The sequence below is a fragment of the Anomaloglossus baeobatrachus genome, chromosome 3 (assembly GCF_048569485.1).
Source record: "Anomaloglossus baeobatrachus isolate aAnoBae1 chromosome 3, aAnoBae1.hap1, whole genome shotgun sequence".
Classification (NCBI taxonomy): domain Eukaryota; kingdom Metazoa; phylum Chordata; class Amphibia; order Anura; family Aromobatidae; genus Anomaloglossus; species Anomaloglossus baeobatrachus.
This window is the reverse complement of record NC_134355.1, coordinates 455,615,465-455,636,256: the sequence shown is the minus strand read 5'-3', so window position 1 is coordinate 455,636,256 and position 20,792 is coordinate 455,615,465. Positions and strand designations below refer to the sequence as shown.

General features: G+C 44.8%; 1 protein-coding gene across 1 annotated transcript in view; it reads left to right on the top strand.

The window, feature by feature from the left end:
* Positions 1 to 20,792, top strand: part of LOC142297272 (putative cation-transporting ATPase 13A4) — a 243,681-nt gene that overhangs the window by 68,112 nt on the left and 154,777 nt on the right. The window contains exon 12 of the mRNA XM_075341527.1: positions 3,302 to 3,459. Within this exon, the coding sequence (XP_075197642.1) occupies positions 3,302 to 3,459 (158 nt within the window). The remainder of the gene's footprint in view (positions 1 to 3,301; positions 3,460 to 20,792) is intronic.

Below are 20,792 nucleotides of genomic sequence, written 5' to 3'. Positions count from 1 at the left end.
ACCTAGAAAGAGCAAAATCAGAAAATTTGAGAATTTGGAAGTGGTCTTTTAATTTTTGCCAGAGCTGTATATGTACATTAATTATTTCATTAGAGCGTGTTATCTGTCTGCTCATTTTCTCGATATAAATTCCCTTCTGTTCCCTAACTATACTAATTACTATTCTATCTTTTATTCTATTTGTTGTCTAATGAATTGTTTGAGAATCCCAGTGCATGCTGGGATACTCATTCAAACATCGTCAGGGGGCAAAGTCTATGGCATTGACCATAGCCACTGTCCCTTATGTGAAATGAAGAGTCATCATGATGCTCATTTCAGGGGCTGCTTTTTGCCTGCAGTGTCTGTCCCTCCCTGCACTGTGCAATCTCCATTTTTGTCCCTTCCTGCACTGTAATCCCTTCCTGCACTGTGTGATCTGCACTGGAATTACACTACATCTCCATGTAACTGAAGGAAGTCAGATTCTTTTGTTCCCATAAAACTACTATAAAGAAATAAGAAAAAAAATGACAAAAATATAATTTTATTTTTCATCACCCCCTTGGAATCAAACCAACAACTTTCAAACACATAGCAACCCTAGCTGTTGAGCAACCAGCTTTGATGATGTCAGAGGAAGGATTTTACATAGATGAACCTGCAATACAGCCTCTCATTACACAAGACACAGAGCTCCATTGTACAGAGTAGCATCTTTATGTCCTGTATTCTAGAAGGAGAGGAAAAAAAATGTTATTTCTTCTAATAAAATACTAAAAATAATTTTTAAAAATAGAATAATTTAATTTTTATTGCACTGTTTTAGAAATTAATAAACATCACAATTCAGCAAATAACATGGACATATTTGGTGTCCCTGTAATCATAATGACCCGAACAACACAACGATCAGATTATTTATGGGGATCGGTAAATGGAGGAAAAATATGACACATTTGATTATTTTTCTGTATTAAAACCTTTAAAAAATTCAATAAAAATGTATCAATGGGGCCATGTTCATACGTAGCGTAAATGCTGTGTTTTTGTGCAGGTGCCAGCAGCACGTAATGCAATAACAATCTTCTCTGAGCATGTTTGCTGTGTTTTTTATGCATTTGATACATGTTTGGTGCAGATATGAACCCGGGTTTTTAATGCATTTTAATACTACAGAAAAGCTTTGATTCTCAGTTTAAAAATGAAATGGCATTTTTTTGCTTTCTTTTTTTTTCAGGCTCCACAAAGAAGCCTATAGAGGAAAAAAACACCAAATCTGCAGAGTTCAGTGAAGATTTCATGACGTCTCATCCACTGTACTTGGACATGTAATCCGTGTTCACATGTAGCATAAATGCCGGGTTTTTCTGCTGTTCTTTCTGCACAGAAATTCTGCTGTGTTTAAATGTCCAAACAAAGTGGATGTAATTTCATGAAAAGATGCTGCTGAACTCTGCGATTTTTTTTTTCTCTGGAGAGAAATGCATGGAGAAAACTGTAGATATTTTTATAAGTGCAGAATCCAAGCTTTTCTGTACTATAAAAACACTTAAAATCGCAGTTTCACATCGGCACCGAAACCGCATGAAATAATGGAGAAAAGACATAAGAAATGCAGCAAAAATTGAATAATCAGAGAAGATTGTTATTGTATAATTTGGTGCAGATACCTGTAGAAACAAAAAAAACACCGGATTTCTGTAATGTGTGAACACGGCCTTATAGAAACAAAAAGTTAACGTGTGAAGTGAAGCTGCATCAGGTGGAGAAAGTTCCAGCTGCTATGAATGAATGAATAGTTTGGGGTGTCTGCTGAAAATCCCTCATTTCCAAAAAGGAGCTGTTTGGGGTGTGGGTAGTGGCGTGGCCAAAATTTGCGCCGCATGTTTGTCCCTCTTTCTGTTCTTCAAAAGTTGGGAGGTATACATTCTTTTCATTGCGGATTTCCAATCTAACTACAGCTAGCTGGTGTATTAACACCAGTTGCAGTGGAAATTCAGCCATCCTGCCTGAACAGCAGAGCTGACTGAATCTCCTGGAACCCAACCGCTCTTGCACCTTCTCACTTAGGCTGGTGTCACACTTGTGAGTGCCTGGCATGTATTTCGCACGAGTCTCGCGTTGCATCACCCGTCACGGATTCACACTCTCCGGACATTAGCGTCTCAGCTGTATAGAGATGCATGCAACTAACCCGCTCATGTGAGGAGAGTGTGAGTCCGTTACGGGTGATGCAACACGAGACTCATGTGAAATACATGCAAGGCACTCGCAAGTGTGACAATGGCCTTAGAGATCATGTAATTACTTGATCCTTGAGAGGAAGCAATAACACTGCATCCTAATATATATATATATATATATATATATATATATATATATATATATATATATATATATATATATATATATATATATATATATATATATATATATATATATATATATATATATATATACTATATCTGTATGCACAAGCTCTTGTTCAGCACTGCATATACAGTGATCAGGAAAGCAGAGAGATTATCTCTATTCCCCTATAAAGACTGCTTTACATCTTACAATTTCTCGTGCGATCGCATTTGCGATCGTACCCTCCCCCATCGTTTGTGCGTCACGGGCAATTAGTTGCCCGTGTCGCACAATGTTGTAACCCCCGTCACACATACTTACCTTCCAAACGACCTTGCTGTGGGCGGTGAACATCCACTTCCTGAAGGGGGAGGGACGTTCGGCGTCACAGCGGCCGGCCAATAGAAGTGGAGGGGCGGAGATGAGCGGGAAGTAAAAATCCCGCCCACCTCCTTCCTTCAGCATTGCCGACGGCCGCAGGTAAGCTGCAGTTTATCGTTCCCGGGGTGTCACACGGAGCAATGTGTGCTGCTCCGGGATCGATGAACAACCGGATGTTCGATTTTTAGAAAATGAGCAACATGTCAGCGATGAACGAAAAGGTGAGTATTTCTGCTTGCTCATATCTGTCACACGCTACGATATCACTAACGATGCCAGATGTGCGTCACTTACGACGTGACCCCGCCGACATCTCGTTAGATATATCGTAGCGTGTAAAGCCAGCTTAACTGCACAGTTTCCAACAACATGCTTACTCTGCATTGACATATTAGATTTTCATTGTATGGTAGAGTGAAGAATGTTTGGACATTTAAATTCTGATACTATACTAAATACAGCAAGCTATATGCTATATGTGAAAATATCCTATTTGTGAAAATATTCAATAAATATATACTTATAACGAAAAGGTCAAATGGAATTTGCTATGTACATATTTGTATAATGTTTCCATATTATTTAGGATTCAATACAGCAAAGGGAGATCTGGTAAGAGCCATTCTATATAACAAACCATCGAATGTTAAACTGCATAGAGAGGCCATTAGATTTCTCGTGATTCTTGTGGCTATTGGTATATTTGGAGTTATCTACACAGCAGCTGTGCACAAGAAGAATGGGGTAAGTTAGATATGTATCATAATAACAGTATTACAGTCTTTCCTGTTGGTGCAGTTTCATTTTTTCTAGATCTATAGTTTTGTAAGTCCGCAGACATTAGACATTAGAAAGCCTACATGATAAAATCTTATGTGGATATTTGTAATCAGTGGTGTAGCTAGAGAGCGATGAGCCCTGATATATATATATATATATATATATATATATATATATATATATATATATATATATATATTCCTGGGCCCATCCTGGTAAAAATGTCTCTCATCCTGGGCCCATCCTGGTATAAATGGTCCCCCATCCTGGTATATATAGTCCTCATCCTGGGCCCATACTAGTATATATGTCTCCCTTCCTAGTATTTATGGTCCTCATTCTGGTAGATATGGCTCATATTCTGGTATACATGTCTCCCATCCTACTATATATGTCCCTATCCTGGTCCCATCATGCATACATGGTCCCCATCCTGGTGTATATGTAAGAGGGTGACTGGACCCCTGTAAGCCTCCCTGAAAACCTGCAGTGTTGTGATATATGATTTACTTTTGTGGCTGTGTATTAATGTATTTATTGATGTTATTTGTTTATGTTATAGTCACACCGGCTACCACAAGATGGCACTGAGCTCCTCTAGTTATAAGCAGGAGTGTCAGTCCCAAAGTGTTAATGGTGGGGTTGCTAGGGCAGGAAAGATAGCCCGGCCCATGATTACAGGGAAAGGAGGGAGGAGGAAAGGAGGGACAGTAAGTGTGAGAGCTGAAAGATGAAGTAGAAGACAGAGCAGATTCTGGGAGCAAGTGAAGAGCGCTCCTGTGGACAAGGGACAGTCGTGAAGTGCACGGTACGCAGATAACATGGGGTCAAGCCTTTGGGGCAACCGCTGTGGGTACAGATCTTAGGGACCCTTGGAGTGGGAATCACCCTAGTCAAATGTCCAAAACCGTAACGAAAAGGGCCGGTGCTCTAGGAAGCCGGTGGGACTCTGTGACTGCTGAACATGACATTGAATTGTCCTCAAGAAAAGTGGTGCCTCCCTTATGGGGAAGAAGTTGTATCTGAAGTTGTGATCTGTAGTAAATTTCAAGCATTGAAAGAAAACACAGCCTCTGTTATTGATTTATGGAAACAATTTTTCCTGAGAGTGGGATCCCCATCACTTACCGTATTTTTCGTTTTATCAGATGCACCGGATTATAAGATACACCCCAAATTTAGAGCTAAAAAAAGTAAAAAAAAATAAAAATCTGGGGTCCGTTTTATAATCCGGTGGTGTCTTACCGGAGGGGGCACCAGCAGTGGTGGAGCTGGGGTCATAGGAGGCAGCGGAAGTGGTGGAGTAGGTGCATGCTACGGGCAGTGCAGAGGGGGGGGGGGCCCAGATGCTCACTGCGGAGCTGTACTAGGGTGGCTGGCGCTGCTGTGTGCTGTTGCGCTGCTGTGTGCTGGGGTGGCTGGCTGTGCTGGGTCAGGCAGTGCTGCTGTGTGCTAGTACTCGCTGCGTGCACTGGCCATTCTGAAGATGTCAGCGGTGAAATGGCGGCCGCAGTTGACGCTTGCGCAGATTGGAGCTTGAGCCGAGACCTCAATCTGCGCATGCGCCGACTCTGGGCGCCATTATTTGAAGAACTTACCACTGATATCTTGAGCACCAGCACACAGCAGCACAGGCCGCCGCACAGAACCTTTCCGGGCAGCGCCAGTCGTTGCACAGAACCTCACTGGGTAGCGCCGGCCGCTTTACAGAGCTGCACTAGTCACCGCACAGAGTTGCGCCGGCCGCCCCACAGATCTGCGCCGGCCGCTGCACAGAGCTGTGTCAGCCACCGCGCAGAGTCGCATCGGGCAGCGCACAGAGCAGCACAATATTTTCCTGCCTCCAGTGACCCCTCTCCACCACTCCCCGGTAAACTATGTTTGGATTTTTAGACTCACCCCTCATTTTCCTCCCAAATTTTTAAGAGGAAAAGTGCGTCTTATAATCCAAAAAATACGGTATTTGCCACATCCTATCCCCTTTTCATGTAGCGGGCCGGCTGGGGAGATGACTACAACCCTCAGCCTCATCTGACGCGCTGGTAGACGTTACATATATGTCCCCCATACTGGTATATATGTCCCCCATCCTGGTATATATGGATTTATATATGCACTATTAAAAATAGATAAATAACACAAATTTACTCATCTTCCCTCCGCTCCTACATCTCCTGGTGTCCTCTGTACCCAGTGTGCAGTGGCCAGTAACTGACATCGAAGTGCGCACCAATGGCGCATGATGGCACAGTTATGTGCTGTGCCCCCAGTCACTGCATGATGTCAGCTGCCAGCTTGGCAGGCAACATGAATCACAGTGCAGGAACCTGGTGGGTCTATGTGCTGTGATTAATTTCAGCTGGAAGTGCCCCCTTTGATGCACCTCAAGCTAAAGTAGGAGCTGGAGACGGCGGGCCTCGTGTACCTTTGATCCCGGTCACAATCTCTCAGCTAGTGATCGTTAAGCCCCTGCTTGTGTAACACCTATAGGGCAAGGGGTTAAACGTACTCGTTGCTGGGCCGGTGATGTTGGGTCTAGGATGTCACGGGTGGCCCTGCCCGGCTTCGTGGCCCTGAGGTGTACAATAAAAGGAAATGAATGGTGGGATGATAGGGGTAGTAGTTGTCTCGGGATGCCACCTGCGGTATGCAGCCATGGACTAGCCGCTGCTGCGGTCGCTGTCCTCTGGGGTGGATGGTGTCACAGCTTGGAAAGTTTAGCTTCCCGCAGGTGAGGCTAGGCCCCAGGGAGGATGATGGTGGTAGTAGTGGCCATTGGCACTGAAGCGTGGGACGACGGCACCGGCAATGAAGGGCGGATAAAGTAGCTGCGGTTTCAGGTCTTTACTTACTGTCTGTGGTTTGCCCGGGAGGTGCCGGTCTCCGCCGTGATGGGCTCCAGACGATCCCGGATAAGTTAGAGGTAGCCACCAGTATTTAAAAGTGTTCTTTGCCAAGGGATGTCCCTCCAGAAGTGAGGAACCCAGGCTGAGCTTCCCGCTCCAAGCATCAGGCTCCGTGAAGAAAAAGAAGGAAGGAAGTGGTGTCGTGCTCCCAGAACTGAAGTCCAGACTAGACTGAAGATTGTGCCTAGATTGCTCCTACTTTTACCCAAGTGGTGCCAACCCCCCAGGTGGTTGTCCTAGTGACCGGGAAAGTCCCATGCCTCATGATGGCCGCCCCACCAGCCCACCCTCGTACAGTCCCCAGTGAGAAAGCACCTAAGCTGTATATAAGGTGGAATGTGAAAACGCAGGTGATTAACCCCCTCTTTACCCGAGATGAATACAGCACCTTAAGTGAGGTGCAGTACCCTGTGGCAACTGACGCCGCAGGGGCGCCACATTTACTCACCTCTCCACACCCCATCTGCTAATCATTGGTTGCTCAAGTCAGCTCATGTATTGTAAAGATAAAGAACCCTCCCATACTGTATTAAATCTATTTTACTGTGAATTTAGCTTAGCAGTGCACAGTAATTTAGCTGTATTTAGAAACAGGACGTGGCTGCCCTGGCTTCAACAAACTGCTCCAAATGCTTCCCCCACTGATCACACTGTATACGACTGATTCTGTAGGTTGTTGACCCACATCACCTTATCTATCAGACTCAGTCCCTCATCCTCCTCATACCCCCCTTCCCACCCCCAAATTCCAAAGTGTTCAAGGCAGCACTGTGAATTTTTACTAGTTTACATTAAGATAAGAGGTCATGCAAAAATGGTCAGACACACTTTTCTGCACTACAGCTTACCACTTGTCCACATGGCAGCATGAATGCACATTACTAAATAAACTACTGGATGCTGTCGGTCACTGAACAGAGCAAGGGGCTGAAAGTAAATATACAGCTGTGCTTGTGCTTCTGGGTCCACAAGGCACACTAAGTTCTGCCTCACAAACATTATGTGCCAGTCAGACTGCCACTGCTGCCCTCACTTGATTTATTTTCTGCAAAGGCCAGCAGAACACTGCACATGCCTTGCAGAGCCAGAGAGACTGACCTCACAAGTGGAGACTGGAGGGAGAGGAGCTCAGCACTGCTTGGCCACTTCTATTGAAAGTAAAGAAACATCACAGCTCTCACTGAAAGGAGCCAGCTGTTTCTCTGCAGGTCTGGCACAGGGCTCCCAACCCAATAAGGGCTGGTGACCTCTGCAACCTATATAACCGTGATCATTACGCCCCTGTTGGTAATGTTAGTTTATGGTCAGATGTAGAGGTGAGTTGATCAATCCGTGGAGGATCAAGTTTCAGTTGTATTTTTTAAAATTTGCGATTCCATGTGAAGTAGAATAGTCGATTCGATTTATGGGAAAAAAAAGTTTGAGTATGGAAGGAAAAGACTAGGCACCACAGACAACCAACAATCAGCTTCACACTGGTCTAAGGAGCCGGACCGCATGCACAGAAACAGACCACAGTGTAAAAATCCAGATCCAACAAAAAAAGAAGGAAAAAAGCAGCAACTCACCAGGGGATGAGATCAAGTGTTCTTTATTGTGCAAACATGGGTAACACGTAGTGCAGGGAGGGGGAGCCGAAGCTTTGGACAACAGTGACCGTTTTGTGCTAGTGTGACGGCCTGGCCTATCAGGTCGTCACAGGGTATTGTGCAATGTGCCCTTCTGCACAGTATCCGCATCCTCCTTGGTTACGGATCCCTGTTCTTTGGTGTTGCTACGATCAGAGCCAGTCAAAACCCTAGGAACACTTTGCACTACACCCACCAGACACACCATTGGGGGGCCTGAAGGGAATAGAGCTGCCCACTTGGGATGTTGGTAGGGGAAAGTTAAAAGTGTAGACGGAGAAGTGAGAAAGGAAGTGAAGGAGTAGGAGTGTGGAGTAGTGACCCTCGAAGTGAGAGGTCACTGGTTTGGGAGCAGGGCTCCTTGAGACTACTAGGTGGCAGACGTTGGTTTGGGCCTATTAGGAGATGGAACCCCGGTCGCAGGGGATCGTGTCAAGGGGCACGGATCTGCCGAGGAGTGCAGCCGGCGTCCTTGAGCCATCTCCAGGCAGGGGCCAGGGCACAACGGGGTACGTTGACCCTAGGCTGGGAAGTAGCTTCAAGCGTCCTGGTAATTTACCTGATGGGGGTGAAGTCTTCAAGATTCATCCTTCACCCGCTCCAAAATCGGGGTACTAGCGCAACGAGGGGATAGGACTTTTCCAAAACACAGTCCATCAAATCCCAAGCGTGAACCCTGAGCTCAAGCTCACTCCGTTAGCCATACGGGTGAGCGGGACCCGACTAGTTCCACACTAAAGGGTCCAAACAGTGAAGAAGGTGCCACGGAAAAGGTCACAGGCTAACATGCAATACCAAGGGCACGGATCCAAGCGTGCTCCCTCCTTGCTGCAGCAGTGCACAGAATTCTGGTTTACAAGCTGTCGGTGTCAGCATTCTTGGACTGAGTGAGTACGCAGAAACCCTTTCCTCCCAACGGCACCCCTTCGCTACCGTCATCGGGCCCCGGGCATAACCCCCTACCCACGGAGGGGTTAAATATCTTGCTGCCATATCACCACCACCGGATGCTCCTAACAGTATCGGTGGTACTCCATCTTACCACGCACAAACTTCTAAATCCCCTGTACATATCCCTCCTTTTAACTTCGAGTGTCCGCGCGACCCCTTCCCGGGTCCGGAGACCTCTCGAGCCACCGCGGTTCCGGATCCGAGCGGCCGTTGAAACGGGGGTGGTACACTAGTGTAGCCCTTCTACGGGTCCAAGACAATAAAGAAGACTTGATCTCTTTCCACGGTGAGTTGCTGCTTTTTTTCTTTCTTTTTTTGTTGAAAAAAAAAAAGGCTACCAACATATCAGACACATGGGCTTCTCCATAATGCTTTGGAGCAATCAAGTAACTGAGTAAGTGAAAAGAAAAAAAACACACACATCAAAATATTTAATTTTAAAAACACTCCTCAAATCTTTCCTGGTTCATCAATTTATTTAAAACATGCAGGTCTGACATAGTCCAGGGAATTGATGTAGTCCACAAATGAGAACCTGAGAAACATAAAAAGAGAGAAAAACAAGACACTGTCCCTCTTTCACCAATTTATTAGGAAGCAAAGTTACCAAACCTACAAAAATGGTGGCTAACTGCTGGGCCGGAGGATATAATAAAAGTAACCCTTTGTCAATATGACAGAGTGGTCAAACTATAGACAACTAATAAATCTTATCAAAGAAATGACCACACATTTGTAAAAAGCAAGATTTTATTGAAGATAAATATTAAAATGAATACTGTGCAAGAAAAAGGGAGGGAATGACAATGTTGTGGTATGGGTGAAAAGATACTCCACCCCCTAAAAAAAATGTTAAAAAAATAAGGGAATTTATAACTATAACACAATTTTTAAATAAATATCCAGTATAACAAGTAGTGTCACAAATATATGAAACAGGTAAATGATATGCAAGTGCCCATTAAATATATACTAGAAGATGGCTATATGTTTATAATAAATAGTAGACACCTATTCCACAAACCCAGTAAATAAATAAATATGTTAAATACATATATATAAAATATATAAATGTCCCCAGAGAATATATGTGTTATGCAAATAATATAAACAAGATTCTAACAGATTTTTACAGTAAGGTATACTAGCAATTTATGCCACCAATACATAATAACAGATATTGAGCAACTTGATATCTACCTTACAGCGCCCGATGCGTGTTTCGCTGTGGCTTCTTCCAGGGCACTGTAAGGTAGATATGATGTTGCTCAAGTTTTTCAAGTTGTCATTTGTGTACTGTGTCAGATTCCTTGAAATACATTGGATTCCCTGGATTACATCGGATCTGCATTTTTTTTTTTAAATTGGTGAACAAGAGAAAGAATCGATGAGTGTTTTATAAACTATAAAAATATTTTATGTTTTTTTTCTCTTGACTTGCTGGGTTAGTAATGGGTGTGTTTGATAGACACCTCTCCATTATTAACACCAGGACTTGATGTGAGCTGTTTTTTTGAACAATTCACAGTTGACATCAACCCCAAATTCCCTTACTCCGATTGTAAATGTACCAGAGCAATTGGGAAGAGCTGCGACGAAGTGCCAGAATTGGTGTATCCTTTGGTGTATCAATGTGATGCATAATAGCTGAATTGGCTATGGGGTGGTATTTTTATTCTGTGAAGGGACCAATAACCATGATAATATCAGCTCTCAGCTGTCTCCTTTACTTTTGCTGGATTCATAAAATCTGAGTAACGCATATCGTTTGTTAAAAAATGTATTTAATAGAGTAAACAAACATAAAAAGCAATAGAATAAACAACATCAAAGGCACTAAAATGTTACAAATATATAATACAGTTGAAACCAGAAGTTTACATACACTATCTAAAAAGACACATCTGCATGTTTTTCTCACTGACATGAAATCAGAAAAAAACAAAATTATTTATATTTGCCAAATACCAGAATAATAAGAGTTAGAGACTGTTTTAAGGCATTTTTAGTATTTTTAGTATTCTCTTTAAAGTCAAAACTTTATATACATTTCATTAGTATTTGGTACCATTGCCCTTAAACTGTATGACTTAATTAAAATGTTCTCACAATAATTGGTAGGAATTTGGGTCCATTCCTTTTGACAGAACTGGTGTAATTGAGACATGTTTGTTGGTTGCCTTGCTCGCACCTGCTTTTTCACTTTTGCCCATACTTATTCCTGAGATAAGGGTTTGTGATGGCCACTCCAAAACATTGACTTTGTTATCCTTAAGCCACTTTGTAACCAGTTTTGCAGTATGCTTCAGGTTATTGTCCATTTGTAAGACCCATTTCCGCCAAGTTTTAAGTTCCTAGCTGATGTCTTGAGATTTTGCTTCAGTATTGCTACATAATCTTTTTTCCTCATATTGCAATCTACTGTATTTTGTGAAGTGCAACATTCCCTCCTGCAGCAAAATTATCCTACAGCATGATGCTGCTACCCCCGTGTTTCAAAATTGGGATGGTATGCTTAGGGTTCAAAGCTTCTCAATTTTCCTCCAAACGTAACAATAGTCATTATGACTAGGGATGAGCGAGTATATTCGTTACTACTTGGTATTTGCTGAATAGTACGGTATTTGGGCTACTCATTACTTCGTGAGTATCCTTGTAATTACTCGTTAGGAGTAGAGAGTCCAATGTAAGTCAATGGGAAATGTGAGTAAATGTCTGCAGTCTTTGGGCTGAGTAAAAGGCTGAAATGGATGCATGGTTCTTTAAAAACTGGGCAGTAAAAAGCCGTCGGCTTTTTTAAACAATCAGCTGATGCATGCTCCCCGTCCGGGTCCTTCGCTCCCTGCTGCCTCGCACCCCCAGCCTGGTGCTTCTCTGCCCGCTGCCCAGTGCTTCTGTAGTGCCCCTGACTATATCAGGGTGCTACAGGGAACTGCAGCCTTTTTCCTGGGGTGCAGGACCTACCCCCCCCTGGTTCCAGGTCCCCAACAACCGGTTTCACCTCCATCAGCACCATAAATCCCAACCACACCTTACATCATACCTTTCAGACACACCAGTGGGATGGTCAAGCTGGAATAGGGCCACCCAGCTAGGGGTCAAGCAGACTTGTGGGAGGGAAGAAGACAGTGAAGTGAGAGCCCTCAAAGAGTGAGGAGCTGGGGGTAGTAGCTCCCGGGGAGAGAGACCAAGGATGGGTTGCAGACGATGGTCTGGGACCACAGAAGTCGAGGACCAGTAGCAGTGACATTGGAAAAGTGTGCGACGGACATAGTCTTGGAGGACTGTCAAAAAGCCCAATAAGCGAATCGGTCCGAGCATGACGGTGTACAGAACCCTAGGTCAGGAACCGATTAAACGTCCTGATAATTAACCTGGGAGGGAGAATATCTTCACAAACTTCTCTAAGAGTTCAGAAATTGAAGGCATCAGCACATCGCGGGTAATAGGGTTTTCCAGATAAAGCAACCCACTGAAATCCCATGTGCCAGCCACCAAGAGCACAGCTCCACTACACATAGTGAGCGGGGCCCCAACAGCTTCAAGCCAAGGGTTCACAACAGACAACTAAATTGTGCACGGAGACAGGGTCCGGATTACCAAGTGACACTGGTGGGAGCGGATACCTGGACGAGCTCTCCTCTGTGGCAGTGGTACGCAGAGACTTTGGTTTACTGCAGTGTGGGTCTACTTTATAAACCTCATCCAACACCACGACTACACCAGTGAGTACCCTGATCCCTGCATCCTGTCCTCCCAAATAACCACCAAATCACCCTGAGTCCGGGGCCTCCCCTCCTTGCGGAGAGACTGACACCTTGCTGCCCCACACCATCCGCCTCGGTACTCATTCCAGCAGCGGCGGTACTCCCATTACCACAAACCGCAGGTGGCATCACAAACTTCTCCCCCGTTAATACTCTCTTTTACAGATCAAAGTGTCCGCCAAGCCAGGTCCGGACGACCCCCTCGAGCCACGATCCCAGATCTGAGCACACTTCGCTTTCCCACCGCCTCCCCTCCTAATCCTAAGTTAGGAATGGGCAGGGAGAGGAGCACCAGGGAGCGGGGAGCAAAACACAGGGCAGCGGGGAGCACAGCACCAGGGAGCAGGGAGCAAAGCACAGGGAACCAGGAAGCGCAGCAGCAGGGAGTGAAGGACCCGGGCGGGGAGCGAGCATCAGCTGATTGTTTAAAAAGACCGGCGGCTTTTTACCACACGGTTTTTAAACAATCATGCATTCATTTTAGCCTTTTACTCAGCACCCAGAAAGCTTTGTAGGGTCCAGCATACAATTAATCGCTTTTCCCATTGACTTGCATTGGACTCGCTACTCGTAACGAGTACCCGAGTAGTAGGACCTACTCGTTACGAGTATAGCGAGTCCGAATATTTCACTACTCAATCATCCCTAATTATGACCAAACAGTTTCATTTTAGTTTAGTCAAACCACTGGACATGTCTCCAAAAATTAAGGTCTTTGTTTCTGTTTGCATTTGCAAACATTAATCTTGCATTTTTATGTTTCTTTTGAAGTAATGGCTTCTTCCTGGCAGAGTGGTCTTTCAGCGAATTTTGATACAGTACTCGTTTTCCTATGGATAATGACACAATATTACCAGCTTCCACCAGCATCTCCACAAGGACTTTTGCTTTTGTTCTTGGGTTGATATGCACATGTCTGATCAAAGCACAGTCATCTCTAGTACCCAGAACCCGTCTCCTTCCTGAGCTGTATGATGGCTGGACATTCCCATTTTGTTTGAACTTGTGTATAATTGTTTGTACAGATGAATGAGGCACCTTCAGGTATATGTAAATTGCATTCAAGGATGAACCAGACTTGTTTATCAAAAATTCTCTTCCTGAGATCTTGGCTGATTTCTTTTGACTTTCCCATGATGCTACATAAATAAGCAGTGTGTTTCAGGTGTACATTTGACTCGCTCGGCTATGGGGTACTCATCCTGGGTGGTGTATTGTTGATATTTATCAGTGGTTGGCTGGTGCCCGGTTCTGTGACTTTGGGGGTTGCTTGAAAGGGGTTATGTACAGGGGAATAATAATAAAGTTTGTGTCATGACGTCACTTGCGGGTTGCAGTTATGGAGATGGAACCACCACTGCACTGTCTCTCACACTGGGGCTGATGTTAGTGGCAGCCTGGATGTTGCGGCCCTCCGCAAGTAGGGCCTGGCCCCAGGGGATAGGTGATGGAGTTATGCGCGAAAAGAAGGTAGGCCACACAAGGGATTGCAGTGTAACTGGTTTCTTTACTCACAGCTTTGTTATGGCTTGTGACCCGAAGAAGGCTGGTCCTCACCACTGGTCCCCTTAGTCCCAGTGCCAGAGTGGTAACCTGGTGGCTTCTTTCCCCTGCACCTGTTTCTGGTTGGTGGGTGCTAATGGCTTGGAGCATCTGGGGGTCCCCTCCTGGTAGTTTCTCAGTCTTTAGTCCAAACGGCGGGCAGTTTGAACCCTGTAGGGTCGATGTTCTGTTCCGGTCCCTGGTTCTCCTGTCACTGCTGGTGCCCCGGACTCTACGGTCGGTGAGGTCCTGGATGGTCCCCTCACCGTACAGATTTTATCACGTCTGCCTGGAGCATTTGCCTGACCTAGCACTCTGTACCCTGTTAGTGTTATGGTTCCGAGAGTACTCCCCCGTACTCTGTCGACAACCACACGCCTGTGCCTGACAGGTTACTGTTACACACTCCCGTCAGTATGGTTACGTCCGTCTCCTTTCACTTCCACTTACTGACTGTCTGGCCCCTCCTCCCTGGTTGTTGTCTAGTGGACTGGATCAGCTCCACCCTTAGGTGGCCATCCATTGAGTCTAACCCTAGCCTCTCCTTGGGGAAGGGAAAAACAGGTATTATATATGTGTTTTGGTGTTGGCACTGGTCTTCTGGGTCCCTGGGGTAGGCCCTGCATCTTTAACAGGATGCAGTTCCTTGTAGCTCTTGATGGCTTCAGGGGCGCTACACATTAAAATACATCCACAGATGAGTCTCTTATAAACTCAGATATTGTCAATAAATCAATCCGAAACTTCCAAAGAACATGACATCATAGTTTTTAAATACCTAGTACTCTTATTGTATATAAACTTTTTACTTTGTAGAATGTAATAAAAATGTGTGTTTTAACATTCTCTCTCTCATTATTCTGGCATTTGGCAAATCTAAATAAGTTTGGTTCCTGATTGACCTAAAACAGGAAAGGTTTATTCTGATTGCATGTCACATAGTGAGAAAAACATGCAGATGTGTCTTTTTAGATAGTGTATGTAAACTTCTGGTTTCAACTGTACAGTCATGGCCAAAAGTTTTGAGAATGACACCAAAATTATATTTTCATATGATCTGTTTCCCTCTGGTTTTTATTTGTGTTTGTCTGATGTTTACATCACATACAGAAATATAATTGCAATCATATTATGAGTACCAAAAGGTTATATTGACAGTTAGAATGAGTTAATGCAGCAAGTCAATATTTGCAGTGTTGACCCTTCTTCTACAGGACCACAGCAGTTCTCCATGGAATGCTCTCAATCAACTTCTGGACCAAATCCTGACTGATAGCTGTCCATTCTTGCATAAGCAATGCCTGCATTTTGCCAGAATTTGTTGGTTTTTGATTGTCCACCCATCTTTTGATGATTGCCCACAAGATCTCAATGGGATTAAGATCTGGGGAGTTTCCAGGCAATGGACCCAAAATCTCAATGTTTTGTTCCATGAGCCATTTAGTGATCACCTTTGCTTTATGGCAAGGTGCTCCATCATGCTGGAAAAGGCATTGTTGGGCGCCAAACTGCTCTTGGACGGTTGGAAGAAGTTGCTCTTGGAGGACATTCAGGTACCATTCTTTATTCATGGCTGTGTTTTTAGGCAAGACTGTGAGTGAGCCAATTCCCTTGGCTGAGAAGCAACCCCACACATGAATCGTTTCAGGATGCTTAACAGTTGGCATGAGACAAGACTGGTGGTAGCGCTCACCTTTTCTTCTCCTAATAAGCTGTTTTAAAGATGCCCCAAACAATCTAAAAGGGGATTTATCTGAGGAAATTACTTTACCCCAGTCCTCAGCAGTCCACTCCCTGTACCTTTTGCAGAATATCAGTCGGTCCCTGATGTTTTTTCTGAGGAGAAGAGGCTTCTTTGCTGTCCTCCTTGAAAACAGGCCTTGCTCAAAGAGTCTCCGCCTCACAGTGCGTGCAGAAGCACTCACACCAGCCTGCTGCCATTGATGAGCTAGCTCGGCACTGCTGGTAGTCCGATCCCGCAGCTGAAACAGTTTTAAGATACGGTCCTGACGTTTGCTGGTCCTTCTTGGGCGTCCTGGAGCCTTTTTGGCAATAATGGAAGCTCTCACCTTGAAGTTCTTGATGATGCAATAGATTGTTGACTAAGGTGCAATCTTTGTAGCTGCGATACTCTTCCCTGTTAGGCCATTTTTGTGCAGAGCAATGATGGCTGCACGTGTTTCTTTAGAGATAACCATGGTTAACTGAAGAAAAACAATGATACCAAGCACCAGCCTCCTTTTAAAGTGTCCAGTGGTGTCATTCTTACTTAATCATGGCTGATTGATCACCAGCCCTGTCCTCATCAACACCCACACCTGTGGTAATGGAACAATCACTAAAGCAATGTTAGCTGCTCCTTTTAAGGCTGGAATGCAATGATGTTGAAATGTGTTTTGGGGGTTAAAGTTCATTTTCTTAGCCAATATTGACTTTGCAAGTAATTGCTGTTAAGCTGATCACTCTTTATGACATTCTGGAGTATATGCAATTTGCCGTTAGAAAAACGTAAGCAGTAGACTTTGTAAAAATTAATATTTGTAGCATTCTCAAAACTTTTGGCCATGACTGTATGTAGGGGAGTTGTGAAATTATATATGTGCAGGACACCATAGGGATGGTCCGAGTGCCGTCCGATTTTTTTTCTTGCATTGGTGGTAGATTTGCATTGGCGAGTCTCGTGTGATATACACCACCATATGCAGCATGCTGCAATTTTTCGTCAATTTGATTTCAGCTGAGGAAAAACTCATAGATGAACACTGCTTTTTTGAATAACATAGGTGCGAGTGCAAAGCGATTTTTATCACATTGAACTCATCTATTTTATACGCACGTAGGAGTGAAGTCTAAAGGGTACTTTACATGCTGTGATCTTGCTAGCGAGATCGCTAGCGAGCGTACCCGCCCCCGTTAGTTGTGCATCACGGGCAAATCGCTGCCCGTGGCACACAACATCGCTAGGAACAGTCACACATACTTACCTGCCTAGCGACGTCGCTGTAACCACCGAACCACTTCCTTTCTAAGGGGGAGGTTCGTTCGGCGTCATAGCGACGTCACTAAGCGGCCGCCCAATAGAAGCGGAGGGGCGGAGATGAGCGGGACAAACATCCCACCCACCTCCTTCCTTCCTCATTGCCGGCGGTCACAGGTAAGGAGATGTTCCTCGTTCCTGCGGCGTCACACATAGCGATGTGTGCTGCCGCAGGAACGACAAACAACCTCGTTACTGCAGATACAACGATTTTTGGTAAATGAACGACCTCTCCAAAATCAACGATTTTTACCTCTTTTGCGATCATTGAAGGTCGCTCGTACGTGTCACACGCTACGATGTTGCGAATGACGCCGGATGAGCGTCACAAACACCATGATCCCGACGATAAATCATTAGCGATCTCGCAGCGTGTAAATGGCCCTTAAGGGTTTTGCTACATGTGACATTCAATTTGCAAATACATCGATTTCTGCAATCCCAATTCAGATGAATATGAAACATTTGCATGAATTTCTGCAAGAAGTCTGCCACATGTGAAAATATACTGATGAGTTATCAGGCAGCTCTAAATTCCACATCAGGTGCTAAGATAGACTGTTAATGTTGAGTATGTAAACCTTTAATGAACTTCTGTTAAATAAAATAGGAGAAATGAACAATATTTGCCAGCTGTGCATATTACTTGCCAAGGATCTTAAAGTCTTCATTTAGCTGTGATTTTCAGTACTCGATGTGGATGTAACAGGTTGTGGTGGATAAATGCTTTAAGGCCTAAAACACACTTCCGCATAAAAAACGTACGTGTAACACGTTCCATTTTTCGGGTCCGTGTTCCATTTTTTATGAGCGTTTCTCCGGTACCTATGACATCCGTGTAATAGCGTATGCTTGCCGTGTATGCGTACGTGTAATGTCCGTGTGGAATGTCCGTGTGTGATGCACAATGTCGTTGATACATGTCGGCTGACAGCAGACAGAGTTGCGCGATGAGAATGAACTCGGGTGAACTTCACCCGACTTCATTGTCATACCGTGGCTCTGTCTGGGTGTGGCGTACTGATTAGCGGTCACCTGTGATGGAATCACCGGTGACCGCTAATCCCCTGAGTGGCTAAAGTGAGCAGCGCGATTTGCACTGCCGTCACTCAGGCTACCCGCGGCCAGCTGGAGTCCTCCCCCCGAGACCGCAACTCACCTGTGACTTCATTGCTGTAACTCAGGCAACTTGCTCTCACAGGTGGAGGATCCAGCGGTGGCCGCGAGTAACCTCAGTGACAGCACAACTGATCGCACTACTCACCTCAGTTGCCGCGTAGAGCTGACAAGAGCGGCGGTGTTCTTCTGCAGCTCCTGTCACCTTCATGTAGCAGAGATGGAAGCGACGTGGGACCTCCGTGGATTACGCCGGACATGGATGGGTTTTTGGGGCTTAATAAAGTGGTGAATGAGGGTATTTGTTAGTGTTTTTTATTGCAAATAAAGGTTTTTTCGTTGTGTGTGTTTATTAATTTTAAATTACAGGTTAATCATTGGGGGTGTCTCATAGACGCCTGCAATGATTAATCTAGGACTTAGTGGCAGCTATGGGTTGCTGCCATTAACTTCTTATTACCCCGATTGCCAACGTACCAGGGCAAATCGGGACGAGCCAGGTAGAGTTCCAGAACTATCGCATCTAATGGATGCGGCTGATATTTTTAGGCTGCGGGGCTCCCCATAATGTGGAGCTCCCCATCCTGAGAATACCAGCCTTCAGCCGTATGGCTTTACCCTGGCTGGTATCAAAATTGGGGGGGACCGTACGTCATTTTTTTTTAATTAATTAATTATTTATTTTACTGCACAATATAGACCCACCCATCGGCTGCTGTGATTGGTTGCAGTATGACAGCTGTCACTCAGCGTGTGGGCGTGTCTCACTGCAACCAATCATAGGCGCCTGTGGGCGGGGGAAGCAGGGAATACGAGATTGATTAATGAGCGGACGGCTTTTTCAAAATAATTGAAGCCGCGTATCTTTGGAACAGCTGTTCTTCGCCGCGCTGATGATTGGGGATCGGTGAGTATGCGACAGGGGAAGATACAGACCGAGCGCCAAAGGGATGATGACTGAGAACAGCAGAAAAAAAGGTAAGTAGACTGACATTTAACAAAACAAAAAAAAAAACGGACATCGTTCGTTTAAAAACGCACACGGACGGTACGTGCTGAACACGGACATACTACGTGTGCCATCCGTGCAGGCACAGACCCATTGACTTTAGCGGGTCCATGCCTGCGTGCTGACCGCCAAAAACGGATATGTCGGCCGTGTGGGAAAACTCACACACGTACTAACCACACGGACACACGTTCCATGTGATTTTCGTGTGTGTGCCATCTACCATAGGGCAACTTTGGTCAACGTGTCTCCGTGTCTCCGGTACGTGCAAAAACATACCAAACACGTACCGGAGGCACGGATGTGTGTTGCAGGCCTTAGAAAAAGATTTTAACAATCTCACTGGGATTTTTTTTGTAAGAATTAGTGATGGGCAGACCCAGACTATAAAAGTCCGGATCTGCGCAGTTTCAAACTTACCCATGTGCCGGACTCGGGCCCTGCATTCTATGTGTTGATCCAGATCTGGCAACTCAGGGAATAAAAAAAAAGGAAAGATGAAGAAAATAAGAATGAAGAAGCGCTTCATGCTTACCGAGGCTCCAGGGCGGCTGTACACTGCTCCGAGGCCACTCATTCACTTTAGGAAAACCTCATTACCTTCATTGCATATGCACTGCTTTCCCCATCCACCGGCTGTCCTAGCGTTTTTGATTGGTTGCCGTCAGTCACGCCACTAGCCGGTGTGACAGCGTCTGCCTGCAACCAATCATAACCAATCTGCGGGTCTATATCGTACAGTAAAAATAAATGAAATGTTTGGCATAGGGTTCTCCCATATTATGATACCCAGCACAGATAAAGCATACGGCTACAGGCTGCAGCCCAGAGCCATGCGCTTGGCTTGGCTGTGTATCAAATAGGAAGAAGTGCATGCAACTTTTTTTTTCTTTTTAACTATCTAAATAAATAAATAAAAAAACAGCATACAGTCCCACTCAATTTTGACACCCAGCCATGATAATGCCCAACACCCAGGGTCTGGTGTTCTCAGGCTGGGGAGACCAATGATTCTGGGAGACCCCCCAGCCTAAAAATAGTAGCCTGTAGCCACCCTGAAATTGTTAGATTCATTAGATGTGACAATCCTATCGCTTTATGAGGCTCTTCCCAATTGCCCTGGTGCGGGTAATTCAGGGTAATAAGGGGTTAATGACAGCGCACAACTGTCATAAAGCCCAAAATTACTGAAGGGTAGGGGCCTATGAGACTTCCCCATCACTAATCCTATAAGTAAAAAGAAATTAAAACAAACACAGAGAAAAATACTTTATTTGAAATAAAATACAATACTCTCTTTCCCCTTTTTATTAACCCCCAAAAGACCCTTGAAGTTCCGCC